The sequence below is a fragment of the Zosterops lateralis genome (genome assembly GCF_965231275.1).
Source record: "Zosterops lateralis genome assembly, chromosome: 34".
In the NCBI taxonomy this organism is placed as follows: Eukaryota; Metazoa; Chordata; class Aves; order Passeriformes; family Zosteropidae; genus Zosterops; species Zosterops lateralis.
The window spans coordinates 195,811-218,212 of NC_139794.1; the positions used below are offsets into that span (position 1 = coordinate 195,811).

At 49.9% G+C, this 22,402-nt stretch overlaps 1 protein-coding gene across 1 annotated transcript; it reads left to right on the forward strand.

Moving 5' to 3' along the window:
* Window positions 1-716: 716 nt before the first annotated feature.
* EPHB4 (EPH receptor B4) lies at window positions 717-22,203 on the forward strand (the record flags this gene model as incomplete). Its single annotated transcript, XM_083881567.1, has 14 exons — window positions 717-1,804; window positions 2,378-2,448; window positions 2,879-3,316; window positions 3,662-4,047; window positions 4,090-4,613; window positions 8,823-9,232; window positions 11,123-11,285; window positions 15,534-15,589; window positions 16,316-16,805; window positions 18,546-18,793; window positions 19,979-20,197; window positions 20,785-20,934; window positions 21,535-21,728; window positions 22,140-22,203. Coding segments are annotated over exons 1-14 (3,468 nt in total), but the record flags the coding sequence as incomplete, so codon positions are not given.
* Between the last annotated feature and the right edge of the window lie 199 nt (window positions 22,204-22,402).

A 22,402-nucleotide genomic window follows, 5' to 3' on the forward strand; every position in this document is an offset into this window, starting at 1 on the left:
CCCCCCAAATCCCCCAAATCCCCTCCCAGTCCCTCCCAGTCCCATTTTAGGCCCCCCAATTCCCCCCCAGTCATTTCCAGTTCCCTCCCAGTTCCCTTCCAGTGACCCCCAGTTTCCTCCCAGTGGCTCCCAGTCCCATTTTAGCCCCCCAAATCCCCCCCAATCTCCCCCAGTCCCTCCCAGTCTCCTCCCAGTCTGTCCCAGTCCCATTTTAGTCCCTCCAATCCCCCCCCAATCTCCCCCAGTCCCTCCCAGTTGTTCCCAGTTCAGTCCAGTCCCTCCCAATTCCCTCCCAGTCCCATTTTAGGCCCCCCAAATCCCCTCCCAGTCCCCCCCAGTCCCCCCCAGTGCCCCCCAGTGCCCCCAAATCCCCTCCCAGTCCCCCCCAGTGCCCCCCAGTGCCCCCAGTTTCCCCTCCCAGCCCCTCCCAGTTCCTCCCAGTCCCTCCCAGTCGCTCCCAGTTCCTCCCGGGAAGTTCCAAACAAAAAGCGCCTTTTCCTGCCCCTCCCCTCCCCCCCCCGAGACCCCCCCCCCGGACCCCCCCGCGGCTCCGGCGGCCAAACGGCCCCAAAAATCCGCTTTGAGACCCCAAAAACGGCTTTGGGACCCCAAAAACGGCTCTGGGACCCCAAAAATTGACATTGGGACCCCCAAAATCGACTCCAGGACCCCAAAAAACGGCTCCAGGATCCTAAAAAAGGCTTTGAGACCCCCAAAAACGGCTCCAGGACCCCCAAAAACGGCTCTGGGACCCCAAAAATCCGCTCTGGGACCCCAAAAAATGGATCCAGGACTCCAAAAATTGACACCGGGACCCTAAAAAAGGCATCGGGACCCCCAAAATCGACTCCGGGACCCCCAGAAATGGATCCAGGACCCCAAAAAATGGATTCAAGACCCTAAAAAATGGATCCAGGACCCTGAAAAAGGCATCGGGACCCCCAAAATCGGCATCAGGACCCCAAAAAACGGAGAGTTTTGGGGGGTTTTTTTGGATTTTGGGGGTTTTTTTGGGTTTTGGGGGGATTTTTTGGGATTTTTTGGGGGTTTTTTGAGGGATTTTTTAGGGATTTTTGGGGTTTTTTGAGGGATTTTTGGGGGGATTTTTGGGGGGATTTTTGGGGATTTTTTAGGGATTTTTGGGGGTTTTTAGGGATTTTTTTGAGGGATTTTTTTCGGTTTTTTTAGGGATTTTTGAGAGTTTTTTGGGGTGGTTTTTAGGGGGTTTTTAGGGGTTTTTTGGGGGGGTTTTTTGGGGTTTTTTTGGGGGATTTTTGGGGATTTTTGGGGATTTTTTGGGGATTTTTTTTGGGATTTTTTGGGGTTTTTAGGGATTTTTTTGAGGTTTTTTTTTTAGGGATTTTGGGGGTTTTTGGGGGGGATTTTTTGAGGATTTTTTTTGGGTTTTTTAGGTTTTTTTGCGGGATTCTTGGGGGTTTTTGAGTTTTGTTTTTTTTTTTTTTTTTTTTTTAGGGATTTTTGGGAGATTTTTTAGGGTTTTTGGGGGGATTTTTTTGGGGGGGGGGGCGGGGTTGGGACCCTCTAGAATTTTTTTGGATCCTCCAGGTTTTTTTTTTGGGGAATTTCTGGGATTTTTTGGGGGGAAATTTTGCGATTTTTTGGGGGAAATTTTTTGGATTTTTGGGTGAATTTTTGGGATATTCTTTGGGACCCTCCAGGACTTTTTTGGGAGAAATTTTTGGATTTTTTTTTTTGGTGAATTTTTTGGATATTTTGGCCCCCCCGGCCATGGGGTCTCTGTGGATTTTGTGGCTCTGGGTCCCCCTGGGGCTGGCGGAGGAGGGTGAGTGAAATTCGGGGGTTTGGGGGTAAAATTTGGGGGTTTTGGGGTAAAATTTGGGGGTTTTGGGAACAGATTTTGGATCCCGGGGTGGATTTGGGGGTTTTTGGGGTGGATTTTGGAGTTTCTGGGATGAATTTTGGGGATTTTGAGTTGGATTTTGGGGGGTTTGGGGTGAATTTTGTGGTTTTGGGGTGGATTTTAAGTTTTTGGTGGGCGGATTTTGGGTAAATTTTGGGGGTTTTGGGGTGAATTTTGTGTTTTTGATGGACAGAATTTGGGTTTTTGGGGTGGATTTTGTGGTTTTGGGGTAAATTTTGGGGTTTTGGTGGGGAATTTTGGGGGTCCTGGGGTGGATTTTGTGGTTTTGGGGCGGATTTGGGGTTTTTTGGGGTAAATTTTGGGGTTTTGGGGTAAATTTTGGGGTTTTTGGGGCTAATTTTGTGGTTTTGGGGTGAATTTTTGGGGTTTTGGGGTGGATTTTGGGGTCCCAGGGTGGATTTTGTGGTTTTGGGGTGAATTTTGGGTTTTTTGGGGTGGATTTTGGGGTCCCTGACCCCCCCCCCGCCCCCCCAGAGACGCTGCTGGACACGCGGCTGGAGACGAGTGACCTGCACTGGACAGTGCACCCCGCGGGGGAGGGGCAGGTGGGACACCCCCTGATGTCCCCAAATGTCCCCAATGTCCCAAATGTCCCCTCAATGACCCCAATGACCCCATTAACCCCATTGACCCCATTGACCCCATTGACCCCAGTGACCTCAATGTCCCCCCAATGTTCCCATTGATCCCAATGACCCCAAATGTCCCCATTGACCCCAAATGTCCCCAAATGTCCCCCAATGTCCCAATGACCCCAATGACCCCCCAATGACCCTGTGACCCCAATGTCCCCATTGTCCCCAATGACCCCATTGTCCCCAAATGTCCCCTCAGTGTCCCCAATGTCCCCCAATGTCCCCAATGTCCCAATTGACCCCAATGTCCCCAAATGACCCCATTGACCCCAATGTCCCCAAATGACCCCATTGACCCCAATGACCCCCCAATGTCCCCGCTGTCCCCTCTGTCCCGCAGTGGGAGGAGCTCAGCGCGCTGGACCCGGAAGTGGGCGGGGCCATTCGCACCTTTCAGGTTTGCTCGGGGCGTGGCCAGGGACGAAGCCCCGCCCAGAAAAACCAAAACCCCGCCCAGAATGGCCAAAACCCCGCCCAGAACAGCTGGAGCCCCGCCCAGAACAGCTGGAGCCCCGCCCAGAACAGCTGGCTCAGGTCCCGCTGGGTCCCCCGAGGTGACGCCACCACCGTGATGGCCGAGCTGCGCTTCACCGTCATGGCCTGTGACAGCCTGGGGACAGCGGGGACGGCCAGGAGGACACGGGGGACATCAGGGACAGCGGGGACATTGGGGACAGCGGGGACACCGAGGAGGACACGGGGGACATCAGGGACAGCGGGGACATTGGGGACACTGGGGACAGCGGGGACATTAGGGACATCAGGGACATCGGGGACATCAGGGACATTGGGGACACCAGGGACAGCGAGGAGGACACGGGGGACACGGGAGACATTGGGGACATCGGGGACATTGGGGACACTGGGGACATTGGGGACATTGGGGACATTGGGGACATCGGGGACATTTGGGTCAATGGGGTCAATGGGGACATCAGGGACATTGGGGACAGTGAGGAGGACACAGGGGACAAGGGGGACACAGGACAGTGACAGGCTACCCAGGACACAGGACACACCTGGGGACACACCTGGGGACACACCTGGGGACACACCTGGACGCGCCCCTGGGCATCACGCCAACAACCTTCATCTCCATGGCAACGACCTTGACAACCACGAGGATCTCCATGGCAACGACCCTGAAGACCCTGATCTCCATGACGATGACCTTGAGGACCCCAAAACCCACCGAAACCACCCCAAACCCCTCGATTTCCGTGACGAGGACCCTGAGGACCTCAATCTCCATGACGACAACCCCGACGACACCAAAACCCACCGAAACCAGCCCAAACCCTTTGATCTCCATGACGATGACCCCGAAGACCCTGATCTCCATAACGATGACCTCGAGGACTCCAAAACCCACCGAAACGACCCCAAACCCCTCAATCTCTACACCAACCACTCCAAACCCTTCAACCTCCACGGCGACGATCTCGACGACCTCAATCTCCACGACAACGACCCTGAAGACCCCGATTTCCACGGAAACGACCCCGAGGAGCCCAAAACCCCCCAAAACCACCCCAAAACCCCCCGAACCCGCCCCCGGCCCCGCCGCAGCCCCCCGGCCCCACCCCGGCCCTGCAAGGAGACTTTCTCGGTGTTCTACCACGAGTCGGACGCCGACACGGCCACGGCCACGCACCCGCCCTGGATGGAGAACCCCTACGTCAAGGTGGACACGGTGGCGGCCGAGCACCTGGCCCGGCCCGGCCACGCCCACCCGGGCGCGGTCAACCTCAAGGTGTTGAGGTTGGGCCCCCTGAGCCGCGCCGGGTTCTACGTGGCCTTCCAGGACCTGGGGGCCTGCATGGCCTTGCTGTCCGTGCGGTTGTTTTATCGTCGATGCCCGGCGGTCACCTCGCGCCTGGCCGAGTTCCCGGCCACCGTCCCGGCCGAGCTGGTGGCCGCGGTGGGCGGACGGTGCGTGGCCGGAGCGGTGCCGGCGGGGCAGGGCGGGCCGGTGATGTACTGCAGGGAGGACGGGCGCTGGGCGCGGCCCGCGGCGCTGGGCTGCGTGTGCGCAGCGGGGATGGAGAGCGACGACGACCAGACGCGCTGTCGACGTGAGTTGGAATTGGATTTTTAGGGGGTTTTGGGGGCTTTTTTGGGGTTGCTTGGGATTTGGGGATTTTTTTTGGATTTTTTTCAGTGGTTTTTGGGTGGTTTTTGGGTGGGTTTGGGGTGTTTTTGGTGTGAGACAGGTGGGGATGGAGCCGGAGGAGGAGACGGGGTGTTGACATGAGTTGGAATTTTTTGGGGGGTTTTTTTTGGGGAATTTTGAGGATTTTTTTGGGGGATTTTTTGGGGGGATTTTTTGAGGGTTTTTTTTGGGGGGTTTTTTTGGGGGGTTTTTTTGGTGTTTCTTGGTGTTTTTTCGGGGATGTATTTGTGATTTTTTTAAGGTTTTTTTGGGATTTTTGGGGATGTTTTTGTGATTTTTTTTAGGGTTTTTTGGGATTTTTGTGGGAATTTTTGGGGATTTTTTGGGGGATTTTTTGGGGATTTTTTTGGTTTTTTGGAGGAATTTTTTTGGTGATTTTTCAGTAATTTTTTGGGGATTTTTCAATATTTTTTGGGTGGTTTTTTAGGTTTTTTGGGGGGATTTTTTTGGTATTTTTAGTGGTTTTTTTTTTTTTTGATTTTGGGATATTTTTGGGAGGATTTTTTGGGTGATTTTAGGTGGGTTTTGGTGGGTTTGGGGTGTGGGACAGGCGCTGGGTGCGGCCGGCGGCGGGGATGGAGAGCGACAACGAGGAGACAAGGTGTCGACGTGAGTTGGATTTTTTTTTTTTTAATTTGGGGGATTTTTGGGGAATTTTTGGGAAATATTTTTGTGTGATTTTTTTTAGGGATTTTTCATAGATTTTTTTGGAATTTTTTGGGGATTATTTCAGGGTTTTTTGGGGGATTTTTTTTTGGGATTTTTTTTTGGTGGTTTTTTGGTGTTTTTTTTAGTGGGTTTTTTTTGGATTTTTTAGGGATTTTTGGGGGATTTTTTGCGGGATTTTTTCAGTGATTTTTTTGGAATTTTTTTCGGATTTTTTGGGGGTTTTTTTGGTGGGTTTTTTTTGATTTTTTTTTAGAATTTTTTGGGTGGTTTTTAGGGATTTTTTGGGATTTTTGGGGGGATTTTTTTCGGATTTTTGGGGGGTTTTTTGGTGATTTTTATAGGGATTTTAGGGGGATTTTTTGGGGGGATTTTTTGGGTGGGTTTTGGTGGGTTTGGGGTGGGGACGGGCGCTGGGCTGCGTGTGCGGAGCGGGGATGGAGAGCGACGACGACGAGACGCGCTGTCGACGTGAGTTTTGGGGGAAAATCTGGGATTTTGGGGCAATTTTTTGGGATTTTTTGGGGTGGTTTTTTTGGTATTTTTCTGGGATTTTTTTTTTGATTTTTTGGGGATTTTTTTGCGGGATTTTTCAGGGATTTTTTGGGGATTTTTTGCGGGATTTTTCGGGGTTTTTTTAGGATTTTTTTGCAGGATTTTTCAGTGATTTTTTTGGAATTTTTTAGAATTTTTTTCGAGGTTTTTTTTGGTGGTTTTTTGGGATTTTTCTGGGGTTTTTTTTGGGGATATTTTGGTGTTTTTTCAGTGATTATTTTGAATTTTGGGGGATTTTTTGGGGAGGGTTTTGGGGGATTTTTTGCGGGATTTTTCAGCGATTTTTTGGAAGTTTTTTGGATTTTTTTGGAGGGGTTTTTCAGTATTTTTTTGGATGGGTTTTTTTGGGGATTTTTTTTTTTTTGGTGATTTTTTTTGGATTTTTTGGGGGATTTTTTGAGTGGTTTTGAGTGGTTTTTTGAGGGTTTTTTTTGGGGGTGGTTTTTGCATGTTTTGGGCTGTTTTGGGGCGGTTTTTGGGGCAGTTTTTGTGTGTTTTGGGCTGTGTTTTGGGGTGATTTTTGGGCTGTTTTGGGGCGGGTTTTGGGGCTGTTTTGGGTCATTTTTGGGCTATTTTCAGGATGTTTTCACCCCATTTTGTGTCTCTCCCCCCCCTCCCCCAGCGTGTCCCCCCGAGACGTTCAAGGCCGGGCCGGGGGGGGGTCGGTGCCTGCCCTGCCCCCCCCAGAGCGAAGCCCCCCAGGGCGGGGCCCCCTCCTGCCCCTGCCGGGCCGGCTTCCTGCGGGGGCCCGGGGAGGGACCCTCGGAGCGCTGCTCGGGTGAGGACTGGGGTCTGGGGGCGTCTGGGGGGTCTGGGGGCTCTGGGGGGGTTTGGGGGATTTTAGGGGATTTTTTGGGATTTTTTTTTTTATTTTTTGGTGGGTTTTTAAGGGAATTTTTAGGCTTTTTTTGAGAATTTTTTGGTGTTTTTTGAGGATTTTTAGGGAGTATTTTGGGGGTTATTGGGGTTTTTTTTAGGGGGAATTTTTGGGGGGATTTTGGGGGGAATTTTGGGGGAATTTTAGGGAATTTTCAGGGTTTTTTTGGGGGGGAGATTGGGGAGGGGTTGGGAAGTATTTGGGGGGATTTGGGGGGGTCTGGGTGGTCTGGGGGGTCTGGGGGATTTTAGGAAATTTTTTGGGATTTTTTTGGGATTTTTTGGGATTTTTTTGGGATTTTTTTGGAATTTTTGGGGGATTTTTTTCGGATTTTTTTTTTATTTTTTGGGGATTTTTAAAGGATTTTTAGGAGGATTTGGGGGGGGGTTTAGGGGGGAGTTAGGGAATTTTTGGGGATTTTTTGGGATTTTTCGGGGGATTCTGGAGGGATTTTGGGGGGTTCAGGGGATTTGGGGGGGTTTGGGGAATTTTGGGAATTTTTGGGAATTTTTTTGGGATTTTAAGGGGGGGGTTGGGGGGTTTTTAAGGGAATTTTTAGGGGAATTTTCAGGGGCTCCAGGGTGGGAATTTGGGGGGTCCTGGGTGGGTTTTTGGGGGTCCCAGAGGGGAAATTCGGGGGGTCCCAGGTGGGAATATTTTGGGGTTCCCAGGGTGGGAATTTGGGGGGGTCCTGGGTGGGTTTTTGGGGCTCCAGGATGGGAAATCCCAGGACAGAATTTTGACCTCCCCAAGTTGACAAATCCCGGACTCGCCCCCTCCCCAATTTCCCCCCGTTGATAAACCCCAGACTAACCCCCTCCCCATTTCTCCCCCTCCCCATATTTCCCCCTCCCCAATTTGACAACCCCACCCTAACCCCCTCCCCATTTCCCCAGGGTAACAAACCCCACCCTAACCCCCTCCCCAATTTGACAAACCCCACCCTAACCCCCTCCCCAATTCCCCCATAGTAATAAACCCCATTCTAACCCCCTCCCCATATTTCCCCAGCCCCCCCTCAGTTCACAACCCCCACCCTAACCCCCTCCCCAATTCCCCCAGGGTGATAAACCCCAGCCTAACCCCCTCCCCAATTCCCCCAGGGTAACAAATCCCATTCCAGCCCCCTCCCCATATTTCCCCCCCTAAGTTGATAAATCCCGGACTAGCCCCCTCCTCAATTTGACAACCCCCATTCTAACCCCCTCCCCATATTTCCACCCCAGGATGACAACCCCCTGACTAACCCCCTCCCCATTTTTCCCCCTCCCCAATTTGACAAATCCCGGACTATCCCCCTCCCCAATTTCCCAAGGTAACAAATCCCAAACTAAAGCCCCCTCCCCATCTCCCCAGCCCCCCCCTCAGTTCACAATCCCCATTCTAACCCCCTCCCCATATTCCCAGGGTAACAAACCCCCCCCTAACCCCCTCCCCAATTTGACAAATCCCGGACTAGCCCCCTCCCCAATTTCCCAGGGTAATAAATCCCACCCTAAAGCCCCCTCCCCATTATCTCCCCAGCCCCCCCTCAGTTCACAACCCCCCACTAACCCCCTCCCCATATTCCCAGGGTAACAAACCCCCCCCTAACCCCCTCCCCAATTTGACAAACCCCGGACCAGCCCCCATCCCCATTTCCCCCTCCCCAGGATGATAAATCCTGGACTCACCCCCTCCCCATATTTCCCCCTCCCCATTTTTCCCCTTCCCAATTTGACAAACCCCCATTCTAACCCCCTCCCCATTTCCCCAGGGTCACAAGCCCCACCCTAACCCCCTCCCCATATTTCCCCCCCTAAGTTGATAAATCCCGGACTGGCCCCCTCCCCAATTTGACAAATCCTGGACGAGCCCCCTCCCCATATTCCCAGGGTAATAAATCCCAAACTAAAGCCCCCTCCCCATTATCTCCCCAGCCCCCCCTCAGTTCACAACCCCCCACTAGCCCCCTCCCCATATTCCCAGGGTAATAAATCCCACCCTAAAGCCCCCTCCCCATTATCCCCCCAGCGCCCCCCTCGGCCCCGCAGTCGCTCTCGGCCTGGGTGAACGGCTCCGGTGTCCGTCTGTCCTGGGGGCCGCCCCGGGCGGGGGGCGACCGCGGGGACCTGTTTTACTCGGTGGGGTGCCGGGCGTGCCCCCCCCCGGGCGGGGACCCCCCCCCGTGCGGCCCCTGCGGACCCCTGGCCTGGGGCAGCCCCCCCCAGGCCCTGCGGTCACTGGGGGTCAGCGTGGCCGGGCTGCGGCCGGGGGTCACCTACAGCTTCAGGGTGACGGCCCGCAGCGGGGTCAGCGCCCCCCGGGCCGGGGGCGGCGAGAGCGGAGCCCCCCCCGCGGCCGAGATCAACGTCACCGCCGGGGGAGATGGTGAGAGCAAAAAATACCTTGAAATAGCCCCAAAAATAGCCCAAAATCAGCCCAAAATTACCCAAAATCAGCCCAAAATTACCCAAAAAATAGCCTGAAAATAGCCAAAAAATATTTTAAAATTATCCTGAAAATAACTCAAAAATAGCCTGAAAATACCCCAAAAAATAGCCCAAAATAGCCCAAAAATATCCCAAAAATATCCCAAAAATAACCTAAAAATATGCTAAAAATATCCCAAAAAATATCCCAAAAATACCCCAAAAATGCCCAAAAAATCATCCCAAAATTAGCCAAAAAATAGCCAAAAAATATCCTAAAAATAGCCCAAAAGTATAACAAAAATAGCCCGAAAAATAGCCCCCAAAAGAGCCCAAAAATAGCCCAAAAATATCCTAAAAATATTCCAAAACATACCAAAAAAATCCCTAAAAATATCCCCAAAAGTATCCTAAAAATATCCAAAAAATACCCCAAAAATACCCCCCAAAACCCCCCCAAAAATCATCCCAAAAATAGCCCAAAAACAGCCCAAAAAATACCCAAAAAATAGACTGAAAATCACCCCAAAAACACCCCCCAAAGTAGCCCAAAAATATCCCAAAAATACCCTAAAACGAGCCCGAAAATAGCCCCAAAATTGCCCAGAAATAGCCCCCAAAATAGTTCAAAAATAGCCCCAAAATAGCCCCAAAATCTGCCAAAACCTCCCAAAACAACCCCCAAAAATCCCCCAAAATCCCAAAATCTCCCCAAATTCCCCAAAACCCCCAAAAAATCCCCCAAAATTCCCCCAAAAATCCCCAAAAATTCCCCCCAGACCCCAAAATCCCCCAAACCCCCAAAAAACCCCAAAGCACCCCAAAACCCCCCAAAAACCCCAAATCCCCAAAAATCCCTCAAAAAAATCCCCTTAAAAATCCCTAAAAATCCCAAAAATCCCCCCCAAAACCCCTCAAAAAATCCCAAAAAATTCCCCAAAAAATTCCCCAAACCCCCCAAACCCCCAAAACTCCCCAAAAACCCCCAAAAAATCCCAATTTTCCCCCTTTTTATCCCCCTCCCCAGTGCCGGGCCCGGTTGTGGGCGTGTCCCGGGTGGGGGCGGGGCCGGGGGGCGTGTCCCTGGCCTGGCCCAGCCCCGCCCCCGCCGTGCTCGAGTACCAGGTCGTGTTCTATCAAAAGGTGAAATTTGGGGGGAAATTTGGGGATTTTGGGGGGTCTGGGGGGGTTTGGGGGGTTTGGGGGAAAATTTGGGAAAATTGGGAAAAATTTGGGGAAAATTTGGGGGGATTTAGGGGGGATTTGGGGGGATTTTTGGGGGAAATTTGGGGAAAAAAAATGGGAAATTTGGGGAATTTTGGGGATTTTGGGGGAATTTGGGGGATTTGGGGGATTTGGGGGAAAATTGGGGAAAATTTTGGGGGGATTTGGGGGATTTTGGGGGGATTTGGGGGATTTTGGGGGGATTTTGGGGAGATTTGGGGAAAAAAATGGGAAATTTGGGGGGATTTCAGGGAATTTTGGGGATTTGGGGGAAATCAAGAAGGAATTTTGGGGGGTTTGGGGGGATTTTTGGGGAGATTTGGAGGAAAATTGGGAAAAGAATCAGGAAATTTTGGGGGGTTTGGGGCGGATTTTGGGGTTTAGTTTGGGGCTTATTTGGGGATAAATTTGGGTTTATTTTGGGATAAATTTGGGGTTTATTTTGGGATGAATTTGGGGTTTATTTTGGGATAAATTTGGGGTTTATTTTGGGATAAATTTTGGGTTTATTTTGGGATTTATTTGGCTTTATTTTGGGGTTTATTTGGCTTTATTCTGGGATTTATTTTGGGATTTTTTTGGCCTTTATTTCCGGGCAAACTCTGTATTTTCGGGGGGCCACATTTGGGATTTCGGTGCCGTATTTTGGATTTATTTGGGTATTTATTTATCCCCCAGCTGGACTCGGGCCCGGGCCCCTCGCGGGTCCTGTCGGTGCCGCAGCCCCGGGCAGAGCTCGGGGGGCTCCGGGGGGGCCTTTACGGGGTTCGGGTTCGGGCCCGGGGCCGGGGGGGCTTCGGGGACTTCGGGCCCGAGGTGACGGTCAGCGCCCCGGGGCCAGGTGAGTGTCCAAAATAACCCTAAAAATGTCAAAAAAATAGCCCCAAAAATAGCCCCAAAAATAGCCCAAAAATAGCCCAAAAATAGCAAAAAAATAGCCCAAAAATTGACCCAAAATAGCCCCAAAATAGACCCAAAAATAGCACAAAAAATAGCCAAAAAATAAACCAAAAATAGACACAAAATAGCCCCAAAAATACCCCCCCAAACCAGCCTGAAAATAGCAAAAAAATAGCCCAAAAATATCCCCAAAATACAACAAAAATATCCCCAAAAATGTCCTAAAAATGTCCCGAAAATAGACCAAAAATAGATCAAAAAATAGCCCAAAAATAGCCCAAAAATAGCAAAAAAAATAGCCCAAAAATGTCCCAAAAATACAACAAAACTACCCTTAAAAATGTCCTAAAAATGTCCCAAAAATAGGCCCAAAAATAGCCCAAAAATAGCAAAAAAATAGCAAAAAAATAGCCCGAAAATAGCCCAAAAATAGTCCAAAGATATCCTGAAAATAGCCCTAAAATAGCCCCAAAAATGTCCCGAAAACAGCAAAAAAATAGCCCCAAAAATGTCCCAAAAATAGGCCCAAAAATAGGCCAAAAATAGAAAAAAAATAGCCCAAAAATAGCCCCGAAGATGTCTCGAAAATGTCCCAAAAATAGCCCCAAAATAGCCCAAAAATAGACCAAAAATAGCCCGAAAATAACCCAAAAATAGCCCCAAAATAGACCAAAAATAGACTGAAAATAGACCCAAAAATAGACTGAAAATATACCCAAAAATGTCCCAAAAATAGCAAAAAAATAGCCCGAAAATAGACCCAAAATAGACCAAAAATAGCAAAGAAATGTCCCAAAAATAGCAAAAAAAATAGCCCCAAAATACACCGAAAATGTTCCAAAAATAGCCCCAAAAATAGACCGAAAATAGACTGAAAATAGACCCAAAATAGCCCCAAAAATAGCCCCAAAAATGTCCCAAAAATATCCCAAAAATGTCCCAAAAATATCCCTAAAAATGTTCTAAAATAGCCCGAAAATTGCCCACAAAAAGTCCTAAAAATGTCCTAAAAATAACCCAAAAATAGCCCTAAAATAGCCCTAAAATACCCAAAAATCCCACCAAAACCCCCACAAAAAAATCCCCAAAAATCCCAAAATCTCCCCAAAACCCCCCCAAATCCACAAAAAATCCACTAAATTTCCCAAAATCCCCCCAAATCTTCCCTTAATCTCCCCAAACCCCCTAAAATTTCCCCCCAAAATCCCAAATTTTCCCCAAACCCTCCCAAAATACCCCCCAAATCTCCCCCAAAATCCCCCAAACCCCCTCCAAATCCCCCCAAAATTCCCCAAAAGTCCCCAAAACCCCCAAATCCATAAAATTCACCCTAAATTCCCTCTTAAATTCCCCAAAATCTCCCCCAAATCTCCCTCAATTCCACCCAAACCCCTCAAACTCCCCCAAATTCTCCCCAAATTCCCAAAAAAATCCCAAAAAAAAATCCCCCAAAAAATCCCCAAAAAAATCCCCAAAAAATCCCCCAAAAATCCCCAAAAAAATCCCCAAAAAATCCCCCAAAAAAATCCCCAAAAAATCCCCCAAAAATCCCCAAAAAATCCCCCCAAAAAATCCCCAAAAAATCCCAAAAAATCCCAAAAAATCCCCAAAAAATCCCAAAAATTCCCAAAAAAATCCCCAAAAAATCCCCAAAAAATCCCCCCAAAAAATCCCAAAAAATCCCCAAAAAAATCCCAAAAAAATCCCCCCAAAAAATCCCCCCAAAAAATCCAAAAAAATCCCCAAAAAGTCCCCCCAAAAAATCCCAAAAAAATCTCAAAAAAATCCCCAAAAAATCCCCAAAAAATCCCAAAAAATCCCCAAAAAATCCCCAAAAAATCCCCAAAAAATCCCAAAAATTCCCAAAAAAATCCCAAAAAAATCCCCAAAAAATCCCCAAAAAATCCCCAAAAAATCCCCCCAAAAATCCCCAAAAAATCCCAAAAAAATCCCAAAAAAATCCCCCCAAAATTCCCCAAAAAATCCCTAAAAATCCCCCCAAAATTCCCAAAAAATCCCAAAAAAAATCCCCAAAAAATCCCAAAAAATCCCCAAAAAATCCCCCCAAAAAATCCAAAAAAAATCCCCCCAAAAAATCCCCAAAAAATCCCCCCAAAAAATCCCCCAAAAAAATCCCCAAAAAATCCCCCCAAAATTCCAAAAAAAATCCCCAAAAAATCCCCCCAAAATTCCCAAAAAAAATCCCAAAAAAATCCCCAAAAAGTCCCCCCAAAAAATCCCCAAAAAATCCCAAAAAATCCCCAAAAAATCCCAAAAAATCCCCAAAAAATCCCCAAAAAATCCCCAAAAAATCCCAAAAATTCCCAAAAAATCCCCCAAAAAATCCCCAAAAAATCCCCAAAAAAATCCCCAAAAAATCCCCAAATAATCCCCAAAATCCCCCCAAAAAATCCCCAAATAATCCCCAAAATCCCCTTGTTCCCCCAGAGGGCTCCCGGGGGTCTCCCGGGGGTCTCGTGGCCGGAGCCGCTGCCCTGGGGGGGCTCCTGCTGCTGCTCGGGGGGGGCCTGGCCTGGAGGAGGTGAGACTTTGGGGAAATTTGGGGGATTTTGGGGGAATTTGGGGGAATTGGGGGAATTTTGGGGGAATTTTGGGGAGAATTTGGGGAAATTTTGGAGGATTTTGGGGGGATTTCGAAGGATTTTTTTTCTGGATTTTTTGGTGGATTTGGGGGGAATTTTGGGGGGATTTTTTTTTTGTGGATTTTTTTTTGTGGATTTTTTGGGGGGAATTTTGTGGAAATTTTAGGGACGTTCGGGGGGATTTGGGGGGAATTCGGGGAAATTTGGGGGGTTTTAGGGGGGATTTTGGGGGATTTGAGATGAATTTTTATAGATTTTTGGGGGGATTTGGGGGAAATTCGGGGGAATTTGGGGGATTTGGGTGGTCTGGGGTGATTTGGGGGGACTTGGGGGGAATTTTGGGGGGATTTTGGAGGATTTTTAGTGGATTTGGGGAAATTTGGGTGGGTTTTTTTTTATTTGAGGTGGATTTGGGGGGTCTGGGGGATTTTGGAGGGATTTGGGGGGTTTTTTGTGGATTTTTTGTGGATTTTTAATGGACTTTTTTGTGGGTTTGGCAGATTTTTAATGTATTTTTATGGATTTGGGGGGATTTTTAGTGGATTTGGGGAATTTTGGGGGGGAATTTGGGGTATTTTTTTTATTTGGAGGGGATTTGGGGTGAATTTTGGGGATGTTTGAGGGATTTTTGTGGATTTTTTTTGTGGATTTTTGGTGAATTTTTATGGATTTTGGGTGGATTTTTGGGGTGGATTTTGGGTGTATTTTGGGGGATTTTTGAGGGGATTTTTTGGGGGATTTTTGGTGGATTTGGGGGGATTTTTGGGGTGGATTTGGGTCAGTTTTTGGAGGATTTTTGGGTGGATTTTGGTTGTATTTTGGGGGATTTTTGAGGAGATTTTTTGGGGATTTTTGGTGGATTTTGGGTGGATTTTTGGGGTGAATTTTTATGGATTTTGGGGTGATTTTTTTGTGGATTTTTGGGTTAATTTTTCATAGATTTGGAGGGATTTTTGAGTGATTTTTTTATGGATTTGGGTGGATTTTTTTGTTGAATTTTTGGTGGATTTGGGGTGGATTTTTGGGGGGGATTTTTGGGGGGATTTTGGGGGATTTTTGGGTGGATTTTGGGTATTTTTTTGGGGAATAATTTGATGGATTTGGGGGGATTTTTGGGTGGATCTGGGGGGGATTTTTGGGAGGGATTTTTATGGATTTTGGGGTGGATTTTTGGGTGAATTTTTTGTGGATTTAGAGGGGTTTTGGGGTGGATTTTGGGTGAATTTTGGGGTGGATTTTGGGGTGATTTTTTTGGTGGATTTGGGTTGGTTTTGGGGGATTTTTTGGGTGAATTTTTGTGGCTTTGGGGTGGATTTTTGGGGTGAATTTTTATGGATTTGGGATGGATTTTGGGGGATTTTTTTGGTGAATTTTTTGTGGATTTGGGGGATTTTTGGGGGGATTTTTGGGTGAATTTTTAATGGATTTTTGGTGGATTTTTGGGTGAATTTTTCATAGATTTGGGTGGATTTTTTTGGTGAATTTTGGGTGGATTTGGGGTGTATTTTTGGGGTGGATTTGGGTGTATTTTGGGTGTATTTTGGGTGTATTTTGGGGGTCCCCACTGTGTCCCCCCTGTCCCTCAGGTGGGGGCGGCTCCGGGCGCAGAAACATCGACGAAGCTCCGCCCCCGGGGGGCCCGGTAAGGGGGGGCCAAAATGGCCCCAAAAATGTCCCCAAATGTCCCCAAAAATGGCCCAAAAATTGTCTCGGAATGTGCCCAAAACGTCCCAAAAAATTCCCAAAAAAAGTCCTGAAAATGTCCAAAAAATGTTGAAAAATATTCGAAAGAATTTCCCAAAAATGTCCCGAAAAATGTCCAAAAAAAAGTCCCAAAAAAGTCCCAAAATATGGGAAAAAAGTCCTAAAAAAAGTCCAAAAATGTCCCTTAAAAAATCCCAAAAATGTCTCTAAAAAGTCCCAAAAATACCCCCAAAATTGTCCCAAAAAAGTCCCTAAAAATGTCCCAAAAAAGTCCCAAGAAAATTCAAAAAATATCCCCAAAAAAGTCCAAGAAACGTACCAAAAAATTCTCCAAAAGTTCCCCAAAAATGTCCCTAAAAATGTCCTTAAAATGTCCCAAAAATGTCCCTAAAAATATCCAAAAAAAGTCCCCAAATGTCTCCAAAAAAAGTCCCAAAAATTGTCTCAGAATGTGCCCAAAAGGTCCCAAAAAAATCCCAAAAGAAGTCCTAAAAATGTCCAAAAAATGTCCCAAAAATGTTGAAAAATATTCAAAATAATTTCAAAAAAATGTCACAAAAAATGTCCAAAAAAAAAGTCCCAAAAATTTCCCAAAATATGGAATAAAAGTCCCCAAAAAAGTCCAAAAATGTCCCTTAAAAAGTCCCAAAAATGTCACTAAAAATGTTCCAAAAATGTCCCAAAAATGTCACTAAAAATGTCCAAAAAAAGTCCCAAAAATATCCCCAAAATTGTCCCAAAAATATCCCCAAAAATGTCCCAAAAAAGTCCCAAGAAAATTCAAAAAAAATCCCAAAAAAAGTCCCAAAAAAAGTCCCAAAAAATCTCCAAAAACTCCAAAAAATTTTCCCCAAAACGCTCTGAAAAATCAAAAAAAAAAATCCCAAAAAAATCCAAAAAAAATCCCCAAAAAATATCAAAAAAATTCCAAAAAAATCCCAATTTTTTCCCCAAATATCCCCCCAAAAAAACCCTAAAAATATCCAAAAAAATCCAGAAAAAAAGTCCCAAAAATATCCCCAAACCGTCCCCAGGTGGGCGGCCCCAGCTCTACATCGACCCCTTGACCTACGAGGAGCCCGAGGGGGCCCTGAGGGATTTTGCCCCCGAGATCGACGTCACCTGTGTCACCATCGAGGAGGTCATCGGGGCAGGTGACCCGGGGGGGTTTGGGGAAAAATTGGGGGATTTTTGGGATTTTTTTGGATTTTTTGGGGATTTTTTTGGATTTTTTGGGGATTTTTTGGGGATTTTTTTGGGATTTTTTGGGGATTTTTTGGGGATTTTTTGGGGAATTTTTTGGGAAGTTTTGGGGATTTTTTGGGATTTTTTGGGGGATTTTTGGGGGATTTTTTGGGGATTTTTGGGGGATTTTTTGGGGATTTTTTGGGGATTTTTTGGGGGATTTTTGGGGGATTTTTTGGGGATTTTTTTGGGATTTTTTGGGGGGATTTTTTGGGAATTTTTTGGGATTTTTTTGGGATTTTTTTTGGATTTTTGGGGATTTTTTGGGGGATTTTTTGGGGATTTTTTGGGGGATTTTTTGGGGATTTTTTGGGGATTTTTTGGGGGATTTTTTTGGGATTTTTTGGGATTTTTTGGGGGATTTTTTGAGGTTTTTTTGGGAATTTTGGGGATTTTTTGGGGGATTTTGGGGGGATTTTGGGGGGATTTTTTGGGGATTTTTGGGGGATTTTTTGGGGATTTTGGGGGATTTTTTGGGAATTTTTGGGGATTTTTTTGGGATTTTTTGGGGATTTTTTTGGGATTTTTTGGGGGATTTTTTGGGGTTTTTTTGGGAATTTTGGGGATTTTTTGGGGATTTTTTGGGGATTTTTGGGGATTTTTGGGGGTTCGGGGTCTCACCTGTGTCACCATCGAGGAGCTCATCGGGGCAGGTGACCCCGGGGGGCGGGGCCTGAGTCACACCTGGGACAGGTGACCCCAGGGGATTGTGGGAAGGATTTTTTGGGGAATTTTGGGTGATTTTTGGAGGATTTTTGGGGTGGTTTTAAGGGGATTTGGGTGGGTTTGGGGTGGATTTTCAGGGATTTCAGCCCCTCACCTGCCCCAGGTGGGTTCGGCCAGGTGTGGGTGAATTTGGGGTTATTTTAATGGGATTTGGAGTGTTTTGGGATGTATTTAATGAGATTTGAGGTGATTTTAATGGGATTTTGTGTGGATTTAATGGGATTTTGGGTGTTTTTGGTGTATTTTCTCTGTGATTTCACCCCCCACCTGCCCCAGGTGAGTTTGGCCAGGTGTGGGTGGGTCCAGGTGGGTTTGAGGTGTGTTTAACGGGATTTTAATGGGATTTTCTGTGGGTTTGGGTTGGTTTTAGTGGGATTTTGTGCAGGTTTGGGGTATTTTCTCAGGGATTTTTTGGGATTTCACCTCTCCCGTGTCCCCAGGTGAGTTCGGCCAGGTGTGGGTGAATTTGGGGTTATTTTAATGGGATTTTGTGTGGTTTGGGGTGTGTTTAGTGGGATTTGGGGTGGTTTTAATGGGATTTTGGGTGGTTTTGATGTATTTTCTCTGTGATTTCACCCCCTCACCTGCCCCCAGGTGAGTTCGGCCAGGTGTGGGTGGCTTTAGGTGGATTTAGGGTGTGTTTAGTGGAATTTTAACGGGATTTGGGGTGGTTTTAGTGGGATTTTGGGTGGTTTTAAGAGGATTTTGTGCAGGTTTGATGTATTTTCTCTGTGATTTCACCCCCTCACCTGCCCCCAGGTGAGTTTGGCCAGGTGTGGGTGGCTTTAGGTGGATTTAGGGTGTGTTTAACGGGATTTTAATGGGATTTTGTGTGGTTTTGGGTTGGTTTTAGTGGGATTTTGTGCAGGTTTGGGGTATTTTCTCAGGGATTTTTTGGGATTTCACCTCTCCCGTGTCCCCAGGTGAGTTCGGCCAGGTGTGGCGCGGGCGGCTCTCCCTGCCCGGCCAGCCCGAGGCCGAGGTGGCGGTGAAGACCCTCAAGGGCGGGGCCGGGGAGGGGCAGCGCCGGGAGTTCCTGCGGGAGGCGGCGCGGATGGGGCAGTTCCGGCACCCCAACGTCCTGCGCCTGCGGGGGGTGGTCAGCGCCGGACCCCCGGCCATGATCGTCACCGAGTTCCTGCTCCACGGGGCCCTGGATGCCTTCCTCAGGGTGGGGACACTGGGGACATTGGGGGGATTGGGGACATTGGGGTCACTGGGGTGGTCACTGCCGGACCCCCGGCCATGATCGTCACCGAGTTCCTGCTCCACGGGGCCCTGGATGCCTTCCTCAGGGTGGGGACACTGGGGACACTTGGGGACATTCGGGGGATTGGGGTCATCAGGGTCATTGGGGTCATTGGGGACATTGGGGGATTGGGGACATTGGGGTCATTGGGGTCATTGGGGTCATCAGGGTCATTGGGGTCACTGGGGTGGTCAGCGCCGGACCCCCGGCCATGATCGTCACCGAGTTCCTGCTCCACGGGGCGTTGGACGCCTTCCTCAGGGTGGGGACACTGGGGACATTTGGGGACATTGGGGGATTGGGGACATTGGGGTCAATGGGGACATTGGGGTCATTGGGGACATTGTGGTCATTTGGGTCATTGGGGTCATTGGGGACGTTGGGGTCATTGGGGGGATTGAGGTCATTGGGGTCATTGGGGTCATTGGGGACATTGGGGTTACTGGGGTCATTGGGGTCATTGGGGTCATTGGGGTCAACGGGGACATTGGGGACATTGGGGACATTGTGGTCATTTGGGTCATTGGGGTCATTGGGGACATTGGGGACATTGGGGTCATTGGGGTCATTGGGTCATTTGGGGTATTGTGGTCAATGTGGTCATCATGGCCATTGGGGGTCATTGGGGTCATTGGGGTCATTATGGACATAGTGGTCATTTGGGTCAATGGGGTCATTGGAGACATTGCGGTCATTGGGAGATTGGGGTCATTGGGGACATTGGGGACCCTGTCCCCGCTCCAGCTGGTGTCCATGGTGACCCTGTGACCCCTCACTGACCCCTGGGTGTCCCCAATGTCCCCAGGGCCGTGAGGGGACCCTGTCCCCGCTCCAGCTGGTGTCCCCAATGTCCCCAATGTCCCCAATGTCCCCAATGTCCCCAGGGCCGCGAGGGGACCCTGTCCCCGCTCCAGCTGGTGTCCCCAATGTCCCCAATGTCCCCATTGTCCCCAGGGCCGGGAGGGGACCCTGTCCCCGCTCCAGCTGGTGTCCCCAATGTCCCCAATGTCCCCATTGTCCCCAGGGCCGGGAGGGGACCCTGTCCCCGCTCCAGCTGGTGTCAATGCTGTGTCCCCTCAGTGTCCCCAATGTCCCCAATGTCCCCAGGGCCGGGAGGGGACCCTGTCCCCGCTCCAGCTGGTGTCGATGCTGCGCGGGATCGCGGCCGGGATGAGTTACCTGTCCGGGGCCGGGTTCGTGCACCGGGACCTGGCGGCACGGAACATCCTGGTGGACGCTCACCTGGTCTGCAAAGTGTCCGACTTCGGCCTGTCCCGGGCGCTGCAGGGGGACAGGGACAGCGACCCCACCTACACCAGCTCCCTGGTGAGAGACCCCCGCCCGGGGGTGGGGCTTGAGGGGCTCACCTGTACCAGGTGGAGTCAGGTGGATTTAGGGGGGTTTGAGGTAATTTTGGGTGGATTTAGGGGGGTTTTGGGTGGGTTTCAGGTGACAGGGACAGCGACCCCACCTACACTAGCTCCCTGGTGAGACCCCCGGGACCCCCCAAATTGGGACTCGCCTGGCACAGGTGGAGTCAGGTGGATTTAGGGAGGTTTGGGGTCGATTTAAGGGGGTTTGGGGTGGGTTTAGGTGGGTTTGGGGTGGATTTAGGGGGGTTTTGGGTGGGTTTAGGTTGTTTTGGGGTCAGTTCAGGTGTCTCTTTGGGGTCTCACAGGTGTCTCACCTGTACCAGGTGGGTTCAGGCAGGTGTGGGTGGATTTAGGTGTTTTTTGGGGTGGGTTTATGTGGGTTTTGGGTGGATTTTGGGTGGGTTTTGGGGTCCCCTGGGTGTTTTTGGGGATCCCCTGGAGGTTTTGGGATTTCCTGGGAAATTTGGGATTTTCCAGGTGGGTTTGGGATTTCCTGGGTGTGTTTTTGGGGTCCCCCTGACCCCCTGGTGCCCCTGCCAGGGCGGGAAGATCCCGATCCGCTGGACGGCCCCCGAGGCCATCGCCTCCCGCACCTTCAGCTCGGCCAGCGACGCCTGGAGCTACGGGATCGTCATGTGGGAGGTGCTGAGCTTCGGGGAGAGACCCTACTGGGACATGTCCAACCAGGACGTGAGTGACACCCAAATCTGGGACCCCAAAAACCCCAAAAACCGCCCCGAATCCCAAAAAAACCCCAAAAAACTGCCACAAATCCCATAAAACCCACAAATCCCATAAAACCTACAAATCCCATAAAACCTACAAATTCCCCCAACTCCTCCAAATCCGGAACCCCAAAAACTGCCCGAAATCCCCAAAATTGCCCCCAAACCCCGAAAAATGCCCCAGATTCCCCAAAAACCCCAAAATCTGTGATCCCAAAAACTGCCCCAAAATCCCCCAAATCCTCCTCACCTGTCCCTCACCTGTGGGTGTTTTTGGGGTGGATTTAGATGGTTTTTTGGGGTCTCACCTGTCCCTCACCTGTCGCCCCTCACCTGTCCTCCCTCACCTGTCCAGGTGATCAATGCCATCGAGCAGGATTCCCTCACCTGTCCCTCACCTGTCCCCACTCACACCTGTCCAGGTGATCAATGCCATCGAGCAGGATTATCTCACCTGTCCCTCACCTGTCCCTCACGTGTCTCTCACCTGTCATTCACCTGTGGGTGTTTTTGGGGTGGATTTAGATGAGTTTTTGGGGTCTCACCTGTCCCTCACCTGTCCCAGGTGATCAACGCCATCGAACAGGATTACCGGCTGCCGCCGCCCCCCCGGTGCCCACCTGCCCTGCACCACCTGATGCTGCAGTGTTGGCTCCGCCCCCGCCACGCCCGCCCCACCTTCCCCCACATCGTGCGCGCCCTGGACCACCTGATCCGGCGGCCCGAGAGGCTCCGCCCCCCGCCCGGGGACACGCCCAGGTGAGACACCTGAGGGGCGGGGCTGACACACCTGAGGGGCGGGGCTGACACACCTGGGCGTGGGGTTGTTTTAATATGGCAGCCTGAGAGGCTCCGCCCCCCGCCCGGGGACACGCCCAGGTGAAAGGGGCGGGGCTAACACACCTGAGAGGGTGGGGCTGATGCACCTGGGCAGGCTAACACACCTGGGGGCGGGGTTAACACACCTGAGAGGGCGGGGCAAACACACCTGGCGGGGCGGGGCCTCAGGATACCTTGGAGACCTCCCACAGGTGAGCTGGGGGCGGGGCCAACACACCTGGAGGGGTGGGACAAACACACCTGAATTAATTGGGGGGAGGTCCCAGCACACCTGAATTAATTGGGGAGGGGTCCCCAAAACTGACCCCGCCCCTCTCTCTGTCCCCACAGCTCCACCCTCACCTGTCCGGAGCAGCGAGACCCTCCTGGCCACGCCCCTCTCACAGGCCACGCCCCCCGCTCTGACTCCGCCCCCTCGGTGGGGGCGTGGCCGCGGGGGGTGGGCGGGTACCAGGAACCTTTCGGGAGCGATGACGTCACCGGGATGGAGCTGCTGCCGCACCTGAGCCGAGAGTGAGGGGGGGTCACCTGGGGGGGGTCACCTGGGGGGGTCACTTGGGGGGTCACCTGGGGTCACCTGGAAGTCACCTGGG